Genomic DNA, 16,967 nt, shown 5'->3' on the forward strand with positions numbered 1-16,967 from the left:
GGACCAGGTCTTTGTCCGAAGGGCGATATTCGAGAATAAAGGGGGTAACGTGCCGAGCAAACGATGATCGACATATCATGGGCAGTTGAGACAACGCCTGTAGCCCCCAGATCCGCTATACTAAGACGATAGTATTGTTATAATTAGAAATTAAACCACCGTTTCTTTCATCTCAAATGAAAGGATTATCATGGAGAGAAGCGATTCCGCGGCGCCAAGGCGCAAAAGTTTCTCAAGAGCATCCCCTAATAATTGGTACGCTTCCCCGAAGACAAAGACTATAGCCCGCAATTCTATTAATATACACGGCGCTGGATACTTAGTTAGGTAACGTCTCTCGATACTCTTTTTATAGTGTCTGTCCACGGCCCTATTATCATTCTCGCCCCTTCTCGCAACCGCCCCTTTTCTAATTTTGTATAATCAACGGGATTATAGAGTAGTGAAGGGAAATATGTTGATGAACAATCGTACTAATTACGCTTGCTATATTAATATACAAGATTGTGTGTTGATTATACAAGATGTCCCAGGAACCAGCCATATTTCCCAAGCCATCAGCAACTTAAAAGTTAGTCAAGATAGACGTGCCATAGTCCACCGGCCCTTCAAAGAAAAAATTCTGATCCAGGCCCAAGCCCTCAAAGAAATCATTAGCCCACGAAATACCGGGGTTCCATTCTTCGTAGGATGGTTGCCCGTCAACATCTAACCCTGACGAAGAGTCCATATTCCAATTCCCATCCATACCCTGACCGGCATTAAGGTCTTGTCCACCGCCAACGCCCGTGCCCGTCGACAACCCGGGCTTCCGCCTCTCGCTATCCGCGGCGGCAACCAGCTCAGCCCAGCGCTCGAGCTTCAGACGCGTGCCTTTGATCTTCTTCGCTGCCATGTCCCACGTGTCGTTATCCCACGGCACGCCGCCCTGCTTCTGGCTCTCCGCCTGCGCCTGCTCGAACCGCGAGGCCATGGCCTGCAGGATGCCCGGGACGTCGATGTGGAGCTCTGGCTGCGAGAGCAGATGCGTGCGTATCGCGTGCACGGCCGAGGGTATCGCGGGGTCGATATCCTTAGCCCTGAGAGCGGGGACGGGGACGAGCGCCGCCCCGCCGCAGCCCGGGTCGTTCCGGACCATCTGGGCCGACGCCGGGTTCGGGGCGAGCTTGAAGCTGCGGTCGGGGCTCGAGAGCTTGGACCACCGGGCCAGCATCGTCACGGCGTTGATGAGCTGAGCCGACACGGGCATGGGCAGGACGAAGTAGTCCGTCACTTCTATGGAAAACCAGAATTCGAACCACGACCTGAGCGTCGCGCTAGCCCGGTAGAATATATCGAGCGAGGAGGCCGAGTCTAAGGATAGGGACGCTAGGGAGTTCGATATCTTCTCCAGAAGCGTGGCGTCGATCCGAGGGGGCTCCCATAGGCGCAGCTTTGCCGTGTTGATGTGGCAGGTGATGAGCTCTATTATATCTAGATTAGTCGCCGTCTGCCTGTAATTGGTTCGAGGAATCGCCTACGATTCGTTACTAAGTTAGCAGGTAGAGACTCCGTGAACTTCTCTAACTCCGCGTGGAACATGTTCGAGTAAGCGCTCGCAGGTGCACGAGTGATCGTGTTTATTTCGTTCGCGACGTGATCTTTCACGTGCAGTTGCGCGATGCGCTCGGAGAGATTCTGGATACGGACTAGTTGGACGAGAAGCAAGTCTGATTTATACTCTCCATCGGCCTCAAGCTCTCTTAAGCACTGATCGATGTATGGCGTATATCTGGGAGGATCGATTCGCTGGAACGCGAGAGAGATACTGCTACTTATAAGCATCACGACTATTTACGTCCTGAGCTAGGCGGCACCGTGATCACCACTTACATCGAAGTCATATACCAGACCCCGCAAAGCGCCCTCCTTTCTTCGTTGGTTCTGACTGGCGGAGGAGCCTCGGAATTTGTCTGTAATAACTTTGTCCTTTCTTGCAATTCGGGATTTCTATTTATGCCCAGGTCCGCGGTTAGGCTGTTCGCTAATCCTATCAGATTGTTCATCTGCGCATGTACCATGCAATGGTAGTGATAATATCCCAGAACGAGAAGGATGGACTGGAGAATCTCCAAAGACCGTTCAGAGCGCATCAACATATGCTCGGATATGTGTTTCAGTATGAAGTAGTTCTGGGCTCTCATAGACTTAATGTTGCGGTACGATGCTACCATCTGGATCGTGGAAAGTAGGAAAGGACGTTTCGATGCTAGCTCGGACGTCGTAGTCCCTATTGGCAACGGAACAAATGGGTAGTTCGGCATGAGTTTCTCTATATAAATCGACAGGTTTGTTTCATCCGGCTCAGGCGGAATAGGAACTTCGCCCGCCGGACCGCGGCAGACACATATGCGAGGAGCACGCTCATTGTAAGAGTTTGGTATTGGCAATACAGCTGTTGCTGGTTCGCGGTTTATCCTCAAATCTTGAGTCGGAGTGTTGCCATGAGCTGCACTTATCTCGGGGCTTTGGAGTTGCACCGACCCTTCGGCCTCCCCTGAATACGGAGAAAGCTGTCTAGTTGCGGAGACCTGGCGCAACGGAGTAGGGACATCGCCAGAGTTATTAGCTTTGATGAAGTCGACGAGATTATTCAGTCTCTCTTCGAGCTGAGCCGTCTTACTATAATGTGGTACATTGTTAATGTGTTGTTTCAACGTTCATTATATAGTTGATGAGGTAAGCTTTGCTTAGTGATATCCCTCCTATTCCCTTGCTCCTAAGACTCGGTGTAGAGAAATTGTAGAGGGACTAGAATAGGGAAGATACTATGAGGATGTATTAAAGTGATATCATGAAGAAACACTGTGGGAATGTACTTGGTATGAACAGTTATAGAGTACATGATAAGTCGCGACTTATAAACTACTAGGAACACGGGATGCTTACGAAGGCCTGCTTTGTCTTTTCTTCCTTGGCTTGTGTACTTGACCGACGCAATCCTTTTCTAATCGTTCGCATCTAGAAGCCTAGTAAGCACCTGTATCGAAGACGGAACATGCGTAGGAGTGTATACTAACCTATCACATTTAGCACTTGGTACATTACTCGAGCGGATACACTTTGCTTTCGCTAGAGCACACGGAGAACATGCGGCACCCCATTTGGCGATTGCGGAGTTCTTTGGCTTATCCATCAATATTGCTAACGAAAGTCAATATTCTAGTCACAATCGCCGGCGGACTTTGAGAAACTAAGCCGTGAATCAAAGTGAACATTGTCAGAACTTGGAAATCATTGAAGTATAAGGTATGGACGTGTAAGAAAGAGGACGGAGTTTGAAGATATTCTCCGCAATCCGGTCTCCACATAGAGATTACGGCTAATAAGAGCCGTTCTTTCACCTTGAACCGGACTTTGAAGATAAACTCCGATCGGCCGTATTGTTTAATTTGAGTCGCACGATCTGCCATACACGCCTTCCAACCGCTCTGCCGGTTTCGAGAAAGCGCGCCGGCCTTTGAACTTTCCTATCGTCATTCCTATCGTAAATAAGCTTTGATCAGTCCTAGATTCTGCGGTGGAACAGATCATATAAATTTAGTGTTACTTAATATTTTAGATTTACATAGTTTAAGATGTCACACTACAACACCTCCATATCAAGCCTTGAGGTTGCCATATCTCGGCTAAGGATAGTTAGCTGAACAACGTTTTACGCGGGTGTTCGTTTAACCCTTAATCATGAGTAGCCAACCGCCAGTTCAGGGCGGTCTCGCAAGAGATGTCGAGGCTGGTTTGAATGAAGAACACTTGAAAACCGAGCCTGGCGGAGCTATTCTTGCGGATCACGATCATGGCGACCGCAGCGATGCTGAGCTATCTCCTCCGAGGGACGACCAGGATGGTACTAAGAATACTAGCCAACCACTCATGAGCGGATGGCCATTCTACGTATTGATATCTTCCGTTACTTTGGGCGTTCTCCTCATAGCGTTCAATGCCACTGCCCTAGGAACTGTGAGGGTCACCTCATCACGATCTAAATTCTGTCATCGCTTACACTTTTAGGCAATCCCCGCGATCACAAACGAGTTCAATACCGTGAACGATGTTGGATGGTATTCTTCGGCGTACTTGATAGCCAAGTCAGTCTACCTCGGTTCCATGCCACCTGCCTTCGAGCGTCCGAAGACTAACAGTTAGGCGTAGCTGTGTTATGGTGCCTTTTGTCGGAAAATTGTACAGAACCTTCCGAATCAAGGTCGTGTTCATTACCTTCATAGTCATCTTCGAGCTCGGTTCCTTGATCGCAGCGCTATCGACGTCTTCCATGATGCTTATCATCGCGAGAGCGATAAGCGGAATAGGGGGTTCCGGTATCCTAAACGGCGGATCCACCATCGTCGCCGCTACCGTCCCAATAGCGAGCCGCTCTTTTCTGAACGGCATCATACTCGGCTGCTTCGCGGTCGGTCAGGCAGCTGGTCCCTTAATCGGCGGCGCCTTGACGCAGGGGATAACGTGGCGCTGGTGCTTTTACATGTAAGCGACGTCGACCGCCGTTTTTGGCAGTAGAGCCACGGCTAACCCTTCCCTATCAGAAACCTACCGGTAGGAGGCTTGGTCGTTTTCCTGTTCGTATTCGTGGTGAGGTTACCAGTGTCGAGGCTTTCCGAAGTACGGACGTCCCTGTTGCAACGAGTTCTCGAGATCGACTTTGGGGGGTTCATCATTTTTGCGGCTGCATCCCTCATGTTGCTGATAGGTTTGCAATGGGGCGGCACGGAATACCCCTGGAACTCCCCGACAGTCATCGGGCTCATGTGCGGCGGAGCGGCGACCTTTGGCGTCTTAGGATTCTGGTTCGCTTATAAAGGGGAGGCGGCTCTGCTGCCACCTAGATTATTGCGTAACCGAATCAACATCATGATAACAATCACTTCGTTCGTGCAGAGCGGCGGAGCTATCAACGCCCTTTACTGGTTACCCGTTTGGTTCCAAGCAATTCAAGGCGCAGACGCGTTGCGGAGCGGCATAATGATCCTCCCTTTGATATTGTCACAACTCGTCGCGTCGGTGATATGCGGCGCTCTTGTCCAGAAGACCGGCTACTACTTACCCGAGGTAATAGGAGGGAACGCTCTAGTAGCGATCGGAGCCGGTTTAACCTCGACGTTCTCCCCGACTACCTCCTTGGGGAGCATCATAGGATATCAGATCCTTATGGGAGCCGGCCGAGGCTTTGTGTTACAGCTAGTGAGTGATAGGCCGTCTTGTTTGGGAGTTGAGGTGCTGACAAATATGAATTCAGCTAGTCACCGCCATGCAAGCCAACTGTCCTAGAGAAGACGCGTCGATAGCGACCGGATACGCCATGTTCTCTCAATTATTAGGGGGCGCCATCTTTTCCGCTGTCGGGAAAAGCATATTTACAAGCTCGATCCCGACGGCTCTCCAGAAGTTTGCCCCGGATATCGATCCAAACTTGTTGATCAACAGCGGCGTGACGGAGATATCCAAAGTTGTCCCGCCAGATCAGCTCGCAGGGGCTCTCTTGGCTTATAACCAAGCGATCAGCCACATATTTGTAAGCGCTTCATCGCTTTGGCAACGACTAATACCAACTAACAAATTTCTAGTATCTTCAACTTGCCGCAGCAAGTTGCGCATTTCTGAGTGGTTGGGGAATGGGATGGAAGAATTTGAAAGAAATCAAACAAGAACAAGAAAAGGAAAAGGAAGAAAAAGGCGACGCCGAGTTGACGGCAGCGAAACCCGTCGAGAAAGAATGAGGAAGATGGGTAAGTATATTGGGGCGGTATCGTAGCCGCCTTAGATACGAATCGGGCCTTCATGAACGGAAACATGCTATGTAGCTATTCGTAAGGACCTAATTTAGGTAGTCGACAGCCCCGTAAACAATTTGGTGGGTTCTATTAGACCCCGTTGAGCCAGCCAAGCAACCCGATATTTTCAACGTTGACTATGGGCAGACGGGTTGTCGAGGAATCTTTCGTGCCGCTTCCACGCCGCAGACGCAGACATATGTATGCCTGTCCTAAAAGTTACCCGGACCAATTAGACTTCACAATTCCGACAAAAGTGGTCGCACATATGAAGCGGTAACCATGTGCTTGGAACAGGTGAGATTCCTCAATGTGACGGTAGCATCCATATTTACTATAACGAGTTTAGACTCGTTGGAGCTCCATTTTTCAATTGCTACGCCGCAGCTCTTCATACTAGTATTAGATATTTTCTAGCCTCTCGACGACCAGCAAAGTCTCACTATAACTGACTACAACTTTGGCTCGGTTCGCCATGGAGGAATACGATTTTATCATCATCGGAGCCGGACTCTCAGGAGTTGACGCTGCCTATCGCCTGAAAACCCAGCTTCCAGACTGCTCATACACCATCTTGGAAGCGCGGGAAGAGATCGGCGGTACCTGGTCCTTCTTCAAGTTTCCCGGCGTCCGTTCGGATTCAGAACTTGCTGTTCTGGGCCTCCCCTGGCGGCCATGGCCTCATGAGAACGACATGGCCGACGCCCATCTCATTCGAGAATATATCGAAGATGCGGCACGAGCTGAGGGTATCGACAAAAAGATACGATTCGGCCACCGAGTTAACGGCGCTAGCTGGTCTTCCGAGGAACAGCGTTGGACTCTGTCAGTCCTTGCGGGCGATGTTAAAAAGGAATACAGCGCCAACTTTCTACTTGCCTGCACCGGGTACTACGATTACGAGAAGCCGCTCCAGGCCAACATACCAGGTATAGAGAACTTCCAGGGCACGGTCGCGCACCCGCAGTTCTGGCCTCAGGATATTGATTATGCCGGCAAGAAAGTCATCATTATCGGATCCGGCGCTACCGCTGTCACCATGGTCCCGGTAGTGGCTAAGACGGCGAGCCACGTGACGATGCTTCAAAGGAGTCCTTCTTACGTTATGAGCCTTCCTCTGTCAAGCCCGGTTAACGTATGGCTTAAGAGGAATCTTCCGGAGCACATAGCTCACTCGATCAACTGGTGGCTGTCCGTATATACCCTGTCCTACTCCGAGAACAGTTCGAGCAGTATCGACTGACGAATGGTGATATAGCTCTCTTATAGCGGAGAACCTCTTCTCCTCCTTTAGCATAAACTTCCCGAACCAGATGCGGAAAATCTTAATGAAAGAGATGAGGGCAGAGTTGCCGGCCGACATTGACGTCGACGTCCATTTCAACCCCAGGTACGACCCCTGGGATCAGCGGGTGTGCATGTGTCCGGATGGCGATTTCTTCAAAGCGCTGCATCAGGACAACTGCGACGTCGTTACCGATCGCATCCAAAAAGTGACGGAAGACGGCATCTTGACCGAGTCGGGGAAGAAGTTGGAGGCGGATATCATCGTGCCAGCAACCGGTCTGAGTAAGTAGCTTACCTCTACCTGGGTCTACCTAGGTAGTTATGCAAGTAGGAGCCTTCCTCGGATCGCTAACCGCCAGGATTGCAGACCTCCATTTGTTCGGTGGAATTACCCCCGTCGTCGACGGAGAACCCCTCGAAATTGGGACTCGTTATTGCTGGCGAGGGGCCATGCTCTCCGGCCTTCCGAATGCCGGAACGGTAACCGGGTACACGACGACTTCGTGGACGGTGGGAGCGGACGCCAGCATCAAGCTGCTCATCAGCGTCTGGAAGCGTATGAAAAAGGTAGGGGCTACGTCGGTCGTGCCAGTTCACGCCCAGGACGATACCCACCCGTCTAAACCGGTAGTAGCGCATAGCTCGACTTATTTCGTCATGGCACAGAGCAGGTTTCCTAGGATCACGGGTAGATCTCCGGTGAGTTTTATCTCCTACTCCCAAGTGTCTCTATGTTTCGCGCCCCTCTGCTATTGACTGTAGCGAGCCCAGCGTATGTGACAATCAAGTTTGCTAACTTCATGCACGATAGTGGTATGGCCGTAAGAATGCGTTTTTCGATTACTTCCAACTCTGGTTTGGGAATTTATCGAAGGGTTTGGAATATACCTTACCTTCGAAGAAGGACGAATAATCATCGGATTCTAGACCGTGAGCTTGGCGCAGGTGTTAGCTTTGTACATACGTGAACACGTGTATAAGTCCCTCTTTGTGGGGTATTTCGTGGTGTCTGAATTGGCCAATTATTTGCGAGGTTCGAATGTTGAGGTGTACGGATTTATTTAATACCTGCCAATTATTGAAATTGAAACAAGATGAAGCTATCCACGAATAGGTATTCGGGGGAAGATGTTTAGGTTAAGTCTACGCTGGAAATTCCCCGCAGTTTACCGTACCTATACCTACCTCTAGTAAGCGGGAGCTTAACTCTATTGGTGATTGCCTTATCGGGTCTCGTATGTCATCGAGTCTCGGTCTCCGGCGTCAATTTGAGACATGAGACATCATCTTTGCAATCTTGCCTCGCGATAAGCAAATTAAGTCCTTACCCACTGTGAAGCTGTTCATATCAAATATGCCCGACTTCAGACCAGCGTTGCTAATAGTAGACCTCCAAGAGGACTTCTGTCCTCCGGTAAGTTGATCTTACGACCTACGGCCCGTCGACGAGATTGATAGTTAACGGTAGGCAGAACGGCTCGCTCGCCGTGGCTAACGGCCGCGACGTCGCGCCATTGATCAACAAGCTTCTAGAACTACCTTTCGTAGCTAAGATCGCGACGAAGGATTGGCATCCTACCGATCACATCTCATTCGCGACAAACCACGAGGGCAAAGCCCCGTTTCGGGATTTTGTCACCATCGAGAACCCGCTCAACAGGTCGGAGACCCAGGAGTCACGACTGTGGCCGGTCCACTGTGTGCAAGGCACTCCGGGAGCGGAGCTGATTCCCGAGCTACGTGCTAACCAGCTAGACATGGTCCTCGAGAAAGGGACGGATCCGCGGGTCGAGATGTATAGCCCTTTCTACGACCCCTTCACGTCCCCGCGGGTCTACGACAGCGGCCTCGCCAAGGCTCTGAGAGAGAAGCGAGTGACAGACCTGTACGTGGTAGGACTAGCAGCGGACTACTGCGTCAAGAATGCGGCGGTCGACGCCGCTAAGGAAGGGTTTAAGACGTACCTGGTAGAAGAGTGCACTAAGCCTGTCGACGTGTCCGCTTGGCCCGAGTGTAGGAAGGAGATCGGGGCGTCCGGTGTCAAGATAGTCAGCATGGACGGCCCGGAAGTAAGTCGATTGATGACGGCGCAGTGAGCGGGCAAGACTGGCTAAGCTGAAGTCTCACCGAGCATGACTTTCGCCTCTCAGCAGCCACACATCCCAGCAGCGTACCTATAGTAATTTGGACTCGGAGTTTTCCTGATCCAGTAACAAGCGTCCCGAGTCGCACAAGCCGGTAGCGGACTTACGTGAGCGGCAAAGCGCAGCCTGTCACTCAGAAAGAAAAAAAAGGGCAGATGCATGCGTGGCCTTCCGATCTAGAGTGGTTGGCCCGAAGGGAGTTAGTTATCTGATAATGTGAGCAGGACAGCTCGAACATCATGAATGTCGCCAGAGATCTCTAGTAACAAATCCTGCTCCGCAGGAAACTCCTCCGATACCACATGTCATGTAAGGCAGGTTCCGAATGAGCAAACCTTGTTGTGACACTGCAGCGATGGATCGCTTTAAAAAGAAGCGTGGGGGACAACTATTCGCCTTTTCTTGCTTCTATCCTTTCCACACCCCACTCACATCCGCCTTATGAACTGTTCACCTTGAATTCCGTGGACCGTGGCTTTCACCTTCAACATCGTGCTTCCATCTCAATGTTATGATATCGCCTCATGAGATAGGGAATGGCTCAGAAATATGAATAATCAGCGTTCGGGACATTTCCCATATTGTTCTTTTGACCGAGTCTTTGGATTTGAAGGTGCCAGCCAAGGTACAAATTGTTTGTCATTGGCGCTCTAGTGCAAGGGAACCGAAAATATAATTGCGACGGTACATGCTAAGCATGGATCTCATGTATCTATACCCAATAGCTAGAAGATCAATACACTTTCAGGAAACAACGTCTCTTTCGGTGGATAACCTTTATAGCCATGATAATATGGCTTTTAGCTAGGAAACCGTAGAGCCTTTATCTTTGGACAATTCAATATTTAAGTATGTAAATCGCCTTCAAGTAACGCCATATCAAGTACGAAACTTTAGCATTGAAAATAGTTAAACTCGGGACCGTCATACTCGGGAACGCTAGAGTTTGACATCATCTTGGAAATGGATGCAACTACCTAATTAATTAATGTTACATAATGTTGGTACTTGTACTTCTAGTCTAAGTACACGCAAATGTGCCAAGCTCATGTAGGGACGCAGGTATCCGGGTACGTAAGTGGCAGAAAGTGTGACGGAGGTGAAAAGAAATGTGGAGTTCGCTATCGAACATTTCCCTCTTGGGTAAGCTTCGTTAATCGATAACAGACCGGCGGTGTGGTGGATCCCCTAATTTGAAGATTGGGACGGTGTTGCCATGCGAGAACTCAGGGCACATGTGGTGAACTTAAAGTAGGTAGGTACTTTAGGATAGCGAGTACATATACACGCTACCAGGTATCAATTGCTAGAGGTATTGCTGAAATTTCTCTCTCTACTTACACCGATGACAATAAATCCCCACCTCCCCCCTTTACACCTACCACCAAATCTTCCAACATTTCTTTCCGCCCAACTCTCCCCCTTTGTGCGTTGTTGGTCTACTGGTCTACGACGGTCTAGCGGTTCAGCTTGCCAATTCAACTTTGACCGCTCTCGTCAGCTAGAATTAGCCATCAAGCCATCATACAAGGCTACCTGAGAGCTTGTTACCTATAACTCGACTCGACTCGACTCGACTTGATCGAGGCCGATCTCGCGCCTAGGAAATTATTTCAACCAACCTCTCCTGGAAATATCATCCGCAAACCCTTTAACCTTGCCATCGTCCCAGCTTTAGATAGTCGAGGGCGGATGATACGTGTATCGTTCTAGACATTAGGTACGGAAATAAAGCTTTTATCTCGCTAGTTATCTTGCTGCCCTCGTCTTCTCAGCCTCACACATCACACGAGGCTAGAAGACGGGTTATTGACGAATGTCTGTTCTCGAAGACGCGATGAAAGAATTGTGCTAATGCAACGCCTCTAATTAGAGACCAGACGTGATTAATAGACGAATTAATAGACGATTGCCAATGCCTTCGCGGTAGTACCGACATGATCGCCTCTACATTTCTCCCCTCCCGCTTTCGCGGCGAGCAGCCGAGCGATACTCCCGTCCTGCCATCTAAGATGAACAAGAGGGTTACGCCGATACTCCAATTCTTCTCCAAGATAGCTTGCCTACACCCAATACATACTATTGTCATCGTTGCTCTAATAGCGAGCACCACATACGTCGGCGTCGTCAAGGAGAGCCTCCTAGACGTCTCGAGGATCGCGAGAAACGCCGACTGGTCTTCCCTAGTCGAGGGCAGCAGGAGCCTGCGAACCGGACCCGAGACCTCGTGGAGATGGCAGAGCTACGACGCCGACTCGGCCACCCCCAAAGACGCCGAACACCTGGCTCTAGTCACCCTGATCTTCCCGGAGTCGTCCGAGGACGCGCCTCAGACCGCGCCGCTGCCTCACATCGTCCCGCTACCGCAGAACCTGTCCATCTCGCACCTGCCGTCCACTTCGAACACGCTGACGGCCTATTCCCAGGATAGCGCTCTGGCGTTTGCCGTAAAGTACGACGATGCGCCGGAATTCCTCGCGGCCGCGCAGGAAATCCCTAACGACGTGCCCGGGCAAGAGTCGCGCGAGACCGAGCTCGGCAAGAGCGAGCAGAAGATGTGGATCATGAAGGTCGCCAAAGGCTACACCAGGAGCAGCGTCATCAGGTGGGTTCACAACGCCTGGACCGAGTTTCTCGACCTGATCAAGAACGCCGAGACCCTGGACATCATCATCATGGTTCTCGGGTACCTGTCCATGCACCTGACCTTCGTTTCGCTCTTCCTGTCCATGAGGAAGATGGGATCCAACGTCTGGCTCGCCATCAGCGTGCTGTTCTCCTCCACTTTCGCTTTCCTATTCGGCCTCAATGTCACCACCAAGCTCGGCGTTCCCATCAGCATGGTCCTGCTCTCCGAAGGCTTGCCGTTCCTAGTCGTGACCATCGGTTTCGAGAAGAACATTGCTCTGACGCGAGCCGTCCTGTCGCACGCTCTCGAGCACCGCAAGCCCGATGACGAGAAAAAGAAGGACAGCAAATCGAAGAAGTTCCTAGCCTCCGACGGCATCATACAATACGCCGTGCAGCGGGCGATCAGGGACAAAGGGTACGACATTGTCCGGGACTACGTCATTGAGATCCTGATACTCGTCGCCGGAGCTGCCTCTGGCGTACAGGGTGGCCTGCAGCAGTTCTGCTTCCTGGCCGCCTGGATCCTCTTCTTCGACTGCATCCTGCTCTTCACTTTCTACACCGCCATCCTGTGCATCAAGCTCGAGGTGAACCGCATCCGCCGCCATGTCGAGATGCGGAGAGCCTTGGAGGACGACGGGATCAGCCGACGCGTCGCCGAGAACGTCGCCAAGAGCAACGACTGGCCTCGGCAAGACGGCAAGGGATCCATCGACGAGCCCCTTTTCGGCAAGGACCTCGAGAGCAGCAGCGTTCCCAAGTTCAAATTTTGGATGATCCTCGGCTTCGTCGCCGTCAACGTCGCCAACCTCTGCACGATCCCCTTCAGGGCTTCCGACATCTCCAGCATCTCTTCCTGGGCCGGCGGGCTGGGCGGCGTGGTCAGCTCGCCACCCCTGGACCCTTTCAAGGTCGCCTCCAACGGGCTCGATGAGATCCTCTTCAACGCGAAGAGCCACTCGACGCCGACCATCGTTACCGTCCTAACCCCTATCAAGTACGAGCTGGAGTTCCCCTCGATCCACTACGCTGAACCACCCCTAGGTTCCCTCGACGGGCGGCACGGCGGGGGCGGCAGCTATTCGCAGCTGCACGGCTACGGCGTGGGAGGACGCATGGTAGGCAGCCTGCTCACGAGTCTGGAGGATCCCATCCTGTCCAAGTGGATCGTCGTCGCCCTGGCCATGAGCGTCGCGCTCAACGGCTACCTCTTCAACGTGGCTAGGTGGGGAATTAGGGATCCCAACCTGCCCGACCACCCCGTCGACCCCAAAGAGCTTGCCGACGCTGAAATGTTCAACGATACCCAGTCCGCGACCCTCCCTCTCGGGGAAATCCAGCCGAAGCAGCAGGAACCGGCCGTACCGGATAGGCCGATCACTCCCGCCTACACCGATGACGAGAGCAGCCAGCCCGCCCCCGCCCCTCAACCGTCGAAGGTGCCGATCATCCGGAGGAGCCAGGCCGAGCTCGAGAAGATGCTCGCCGCAAAGCGAGTCCACGAAATGTCCGACGAAGACGTTGTCGCCCTCTCTCTCAAGGGGAAGATCCCCGGTTACGCCCTGGAGAAGAGCCTGAAAGACTGCACTCGTGCCGTCAAGGTTCGCCGGAGCATCATCGCTAGGACTAAGGCGACCGCGGATCTCACCGGCCTCCTCGACCGATCCAAGCTCCCGTACGAGAACTACAACTGGGAGCAGGTCCTCGGCGCCTGCTGCGAGAACGTCATCGGTTACATGCCACTCCCCGTCGGCGTGGCTGGCCCGCTCGTCATCGACGGCCAGAGCTACTTCATCCCTATGGCCACCACCGAAGGCGTGCTCGTCGCCAGCACGAGCCGCGGCTGCAAGGCAATCAATTCGGGAGGGGGCGCTGTCACAGTTTTAACCAGCGACGGGATGACGCGTGGACCCTGCGTACAATTCGAGACGCTCGAGCGCGCCGGCGCCGCGAAGCTCTGGATCGATTCCGAGGCTGGCCAGTCCGTCATGAAGAAGGCTTTCAACTCGACCTCGAGGTTCGCCCGGCTGCAGACGATGAAGACGGCGCTCGCGGGAACCAACCTCTACATCCGATTCAAGACGACCACCGGCGACGCCATGGGTATGAACATGATCTCGAAGGGCGTCGAGCACGCTCTGAATGTTATGGTTACTGAGGGCGGCTTCGATGATATGGTCATCGTGTCGGTGTCCGGAAATTACTGTATAGACAAGAAGGCGGCGGCCATCAACTGGATCGACGGCCGAGGCAAAGGCATCGTCGCCGAAGCCATCATCCCTGGCGACGTGGTGAAGGCGGTGCTCAAGACCGACGTTGACAGTCTTGTCGAGCTGAACACGGCTAAGAACTTTATCGGATCCGCCATGGCCGCCTCCATCGGAGGTTTCAACGCCCACGCGGCCAACATCGTCGCCGCTGTCTTCCTCGCCACCGGACAAGACCCGGCCCAGGTCGTAGAGAGCGCTAACTGTATTACTATTATGAAGAAGTAAGTCTTTTTTTTTTTTTCCTCTTTTAGCCCCATGAATCCAGTGCTGACTTGCCAAGCCTCCGCGGATCCTTGCAAATCTCCGTGTCTATGCCGTCTATCGAAGTCGGTACACTTGGCGGCGGTACCATCCTGGAACCTCAGGCCGCCATGCTTGATATGCTCGGCGTCAGGGGTTCTCATCCGACGAACCCCGGAGACAACGCACGCCGCCTTGCCCGCATCGTCGGAGCGTCGGTCCTCGCCGGAGAGCTGTCGCTCTGCAGCGCCCTTGCCGCCGGCCACCTAGTTAAGGCTCACATGGCGCACAACCGTTCCGCACCCCCGACCCGGAGCACTACGCCGGCCCCCATGACGCCGGTCGGACTAACGATGACGACCGCGGTAGAGAAAGCCGTCAAGAGCCCGGCTGCCGTCGACCGGGCAGCCGCGTCGAAGCGATAGACGCTTCGATTTGTTTCTTTCTGCGACTTAGTTTCGGAGGTCGCGACATTTGAAGACACGTTCTGTTTGGAACATGATGATACATCGTGATAGGCGTTCGACGGGCTCGTATTTGGGTTTGTTCGGCGCGAAAACTACAGACTACTGGGCAGGTATTTTGCGAGGTGTCGGAGGAAGTCGGTTGGGAATTTACGTTGTAGAGAGTGTTTCATTCTCGCGAGACGAACAAGAGCATGTTGAGCGGCGTAAGCATTGGCAAGCGATTGCGGGCGTAGAATAGCTTCGCGATAAAGCAAAGGGGTGCTTCTTCATATTAGATTCCCGAAAAATACGGTATTCGTATAATCCTACAGGCGACATTTGGCCCTTGCGGGTTCTCGCCGAGGTAGGAGTATTGGTAGAATATCCTTAGGCTAATTGTGCGCTAGCAGTATACATAATAAAGTCACGATATCCAACCCGTTCATGTTCTTCAATCAACTTTCAATTACGTAGCTTGTGTGCTAGGAGTTTATGATAAGTAAATATTCCCTAATTTAACAGCGCCGTCGCTCGTATCCGGTCAAGCAGGACCGCGGACTACAAGCTTGCCCTTTACGCGACCTGTCTTCAACTTCTCGAACGCCTTCGGCGCATCCTCGTACTGGAACGATTCGTCAATCACGGCCTTGACCTTGCCTTCCTCGAACCATTTCCCGATCTGCTCGAGGTCTTCGTGACTATTCTTCGTGACGAGAAATTCGAACTTCCTCTTGCCTCCTCCCAGGAAAGAAGGCAACAACTGTCTCGACATCATGTTCGCCACGCCGCCCGTCGACATGTGGACGCCGATCTGGACGAACTTGCCCTCGGGGAGCATGTAGTGGTCGGCCGCCTTGTACAGGTCCGGGGGTGCGCTGCCGATGTTGTCGACCGCCAGCTTGAAAATCTGCCCTTTCGCTTTCAAGGCTTCGCTCACGTTCTCCTTCGTGTAGTCGATGACGTCGTCCGCGCCGAGCGCGCGAACCAGCGCCTCGTTCTTCGCCGAGCAGGTCGTCGTCACGCGGCACCCGAGCGCCTTCGCGAACTGGATCCCGTACGACCCGGTCCCGCCGCTGCCGCCGTTGATGAACACCTCGTCGCCGGCCCCGGCCTCGACGTTCGGCACGACGCACTGGAACGCCGTCAGCCCCGCCGTCCCTGCGGTGCTGGCGTCCTCGAGAGACACGCCTTCCGGCAGGAGCGCCAGCCCGTCCGCTTTCGCGGCCACGTACTCGCCCAGGGTGCCGTACTTGTTCGGGCCGATGCGCCCGAACACCTTGTCGCCGACGCGGTAGCCGGCGGCGGCGACGGCGGAGCCCACGGCCGCGACGACGCCGGCGAAATCGAGGCCGGGCGTGGCGGGCGGGGCGATGGCGAGGCGCGAGACGGGGCCCATCTCGGCGATCTTGTAGTCGGCGGGGTTGAGGGAGCTGGCGTGCACCTTCACGAGGACGACGTCATTTGGCGGCGCGGCGAGGAACGGGGGCGAGGCGTCGGAGACGAGCTTGAGGTTTTTCTCGAGGCCGCCGGCACCTGAGGTGTAGACCCAGGCTTTCATGGCGGTGATGCCGGACATGCTGTTTCGAATTTCGTGCGTTGATGTGTAGGTAAGTTCTGAGATGTTTTGTTTTAGGTGAAGATGAATTGGTTTTCTTCGTATTGGAGCTCGACGTCAAGCATTTATTTAAGAAACCTCGGAAAGCTACCTCATTAAGTACCTCGTATACGTAACTATGAATTTAGAGCGAAGGCTAGGCCCTTAGCGAACCGTGGATAAAGGCCAATTATTAATGCATTGGATGCAATCAGGTTATACTACCCTGAGTTTACGCCGCTCCAGGGCTCACATGCTTCAGACCCAGGCGGACCGACTCCGGACGCCGTAGAACCGAAGAAAACGGTGACCTCATAGCCTGTAGGGCACCCCCGAATTGTTTTGTACGCCGAACACGAGTTCATTTGGATGAGCCTACGGGAACGGTTAGAGCATAATTATATGTGTTAATAGGTTAGATATAGAGGACGTTTTTTTTTGTATAAGACTGGGACTTTTCTTTGTATGATTAGAAATTAGAAGAGTAGACTTTGAAGTAGCTCCACACATCGCATACCCCTAGGGAG

The 16,967-nt window shown here is 52.8% G+C and overlaps 6 protein-coding genes across 6 annotated transcripts; 4 read left to right on the plus strand and 2 right to left on the minus strand.

Annotated features, from left to right (window-relative positions):
• Positions 1-185: 185 nt before the first annotated feature.
• On the minus strand, positions 186-3,303 carry F4807DRAFT_442303 (uncharacterized protein). Its single transcript, XM_047999462.1, has 5 exons — positions 3,060-3,303; positions 2,929-3,000; positions 1,873-2,661; positions 1,521-1,807; positions 186-1,464 (listed from the first exon to the last, which is right to left on the minus strand). The coding sequence occupies exons 1-5, from the start codon at positions 3,173-3,175 to the stop codon at positions 566-568; spliced, it is 2,163 nt and encodes a 720-aa protein (XP_047850108.1). The 5' UTR covers positions 3,176-3,303; the 3' UTR covers positions 186-565.
• A 329-nt stretch (positions 3,304-3,632) lies between these two features.
• Positions 3,633-6,039, plus strand: F4807DRAFT_275507 (MFS general substrate transporter). The gene is made up of 6 exons (XM_047994629.1): positions 3,633-3,999; positions 4,051-4,127; positions 4,192-4,524; positions 4,584-5,238; positions 5,294-5,569; positions 5,622-6,039. The coding sequence occupies exons 1-6, from the start codon at positions 3,724-3,726 to the stop codon at positions 5,772-5,774; spliced, it is 1,770 nt and encodes a 589-aa protein (XP_047850109.1). The 5' UTR covers positions 3,633-3,723; the 3' UTR covers positions 5,775-6,039.
• Positions 6,040-8,249, plus strand: F4807DRAFT_275515 (FAD/NAD(P)-binding domain-containing protein). Its single transcript, XM_047994630.1, has 4 exons — positions 6,040-7,019; positions 7,087-7,397; positions 7,483-7,814; positions 7,927-8,249. The coding sequence occupies exons 1-4, from the start codon at positions 6,304-6,306 to the stop codon at positions 8,026-8,028; spliced, it is 1,461 nt and encodes a 486-aa protein (XP_047850110.1). The 5' UTR covers positions 6,040-6,303; the 3' UTR covers positions 8,029-8,249.
• On the plus strand, positions 8,250-9,236 carry F4807DRAFT_275516 (pyrazinamidase/nicotinamidase). Its single transcript, XM_047994631.1, has 2 exons — positions 8,250-8,529; positions 8,588-9,236. Exons 1-2 carry the CDS (start codon positions 8,470-8,472, stop codon positions 9,209-9,211), a joined length of 684 nt encoding a protein of 227 aa, XP_047850111.1. The 5' UTR covers positions 8,250-8,469; the 3' UTR covers positions 9,212-9,236.
• Positions 9,237-10,602: 1,366 nt separating this feature from the next.
• F4807DRAFT_442335 (3-hydroxy-3-methylglutaryl-CoA reductase) lies at positions 10,603-15,288 on the plus strand. Its single transcript, XM_047999463.1, has 3 exons — positions 10,603-10,979; positions 11,133-14,381; positions 14,441-15,288. The coding sequence occupies exons 2-3, from the start codon at positions 11,197-11,199 to the stop codon at positions 14,823-14,825; spliced, it is 3,570 nt and encodes a 1,189-aa protein (XP_047850112.1). The 5' UTR covers positions 10,603-10,979; positions 11,133-11,196; the 3' UTR covers positions 14,826-15,288.
• F4807DRAFT_275615 (NAD(P)-binding protein) lies at positions 15,107-16,966 on the minus strand. The gene has a single exon (XM_047994632.1). The coding sequence runs from the start codon at positions 16,420-16,422 to the stop codon at positions 15,388-15,390; it is 1,035 nt and encodes a 344-aa protein (XP_047850113.1). The 5' UTR covers positions 16,423-16,966; the 3' UTR covers positions 15,107-15,387.
• Position 16,967: the final 1 nt, after the last annotated feature.

The sequence above is a fragment of the Annulohypoxylon truncatum genome, assembly GCF_022578515.1.
Source record: "Annulohypoxylon truncatum strain CBS 140777 unplaced genomic scaffold F4807scaffold_41, whole genome shotgun sequence".
Taxonomy (NCBI): Eukaryota; Fungi; Ascomycota; class Sordariomycetes; order Xylariales; family Hypoxylaceae; genus Annulohypoxylon; species Annulohypoxylon truncatum.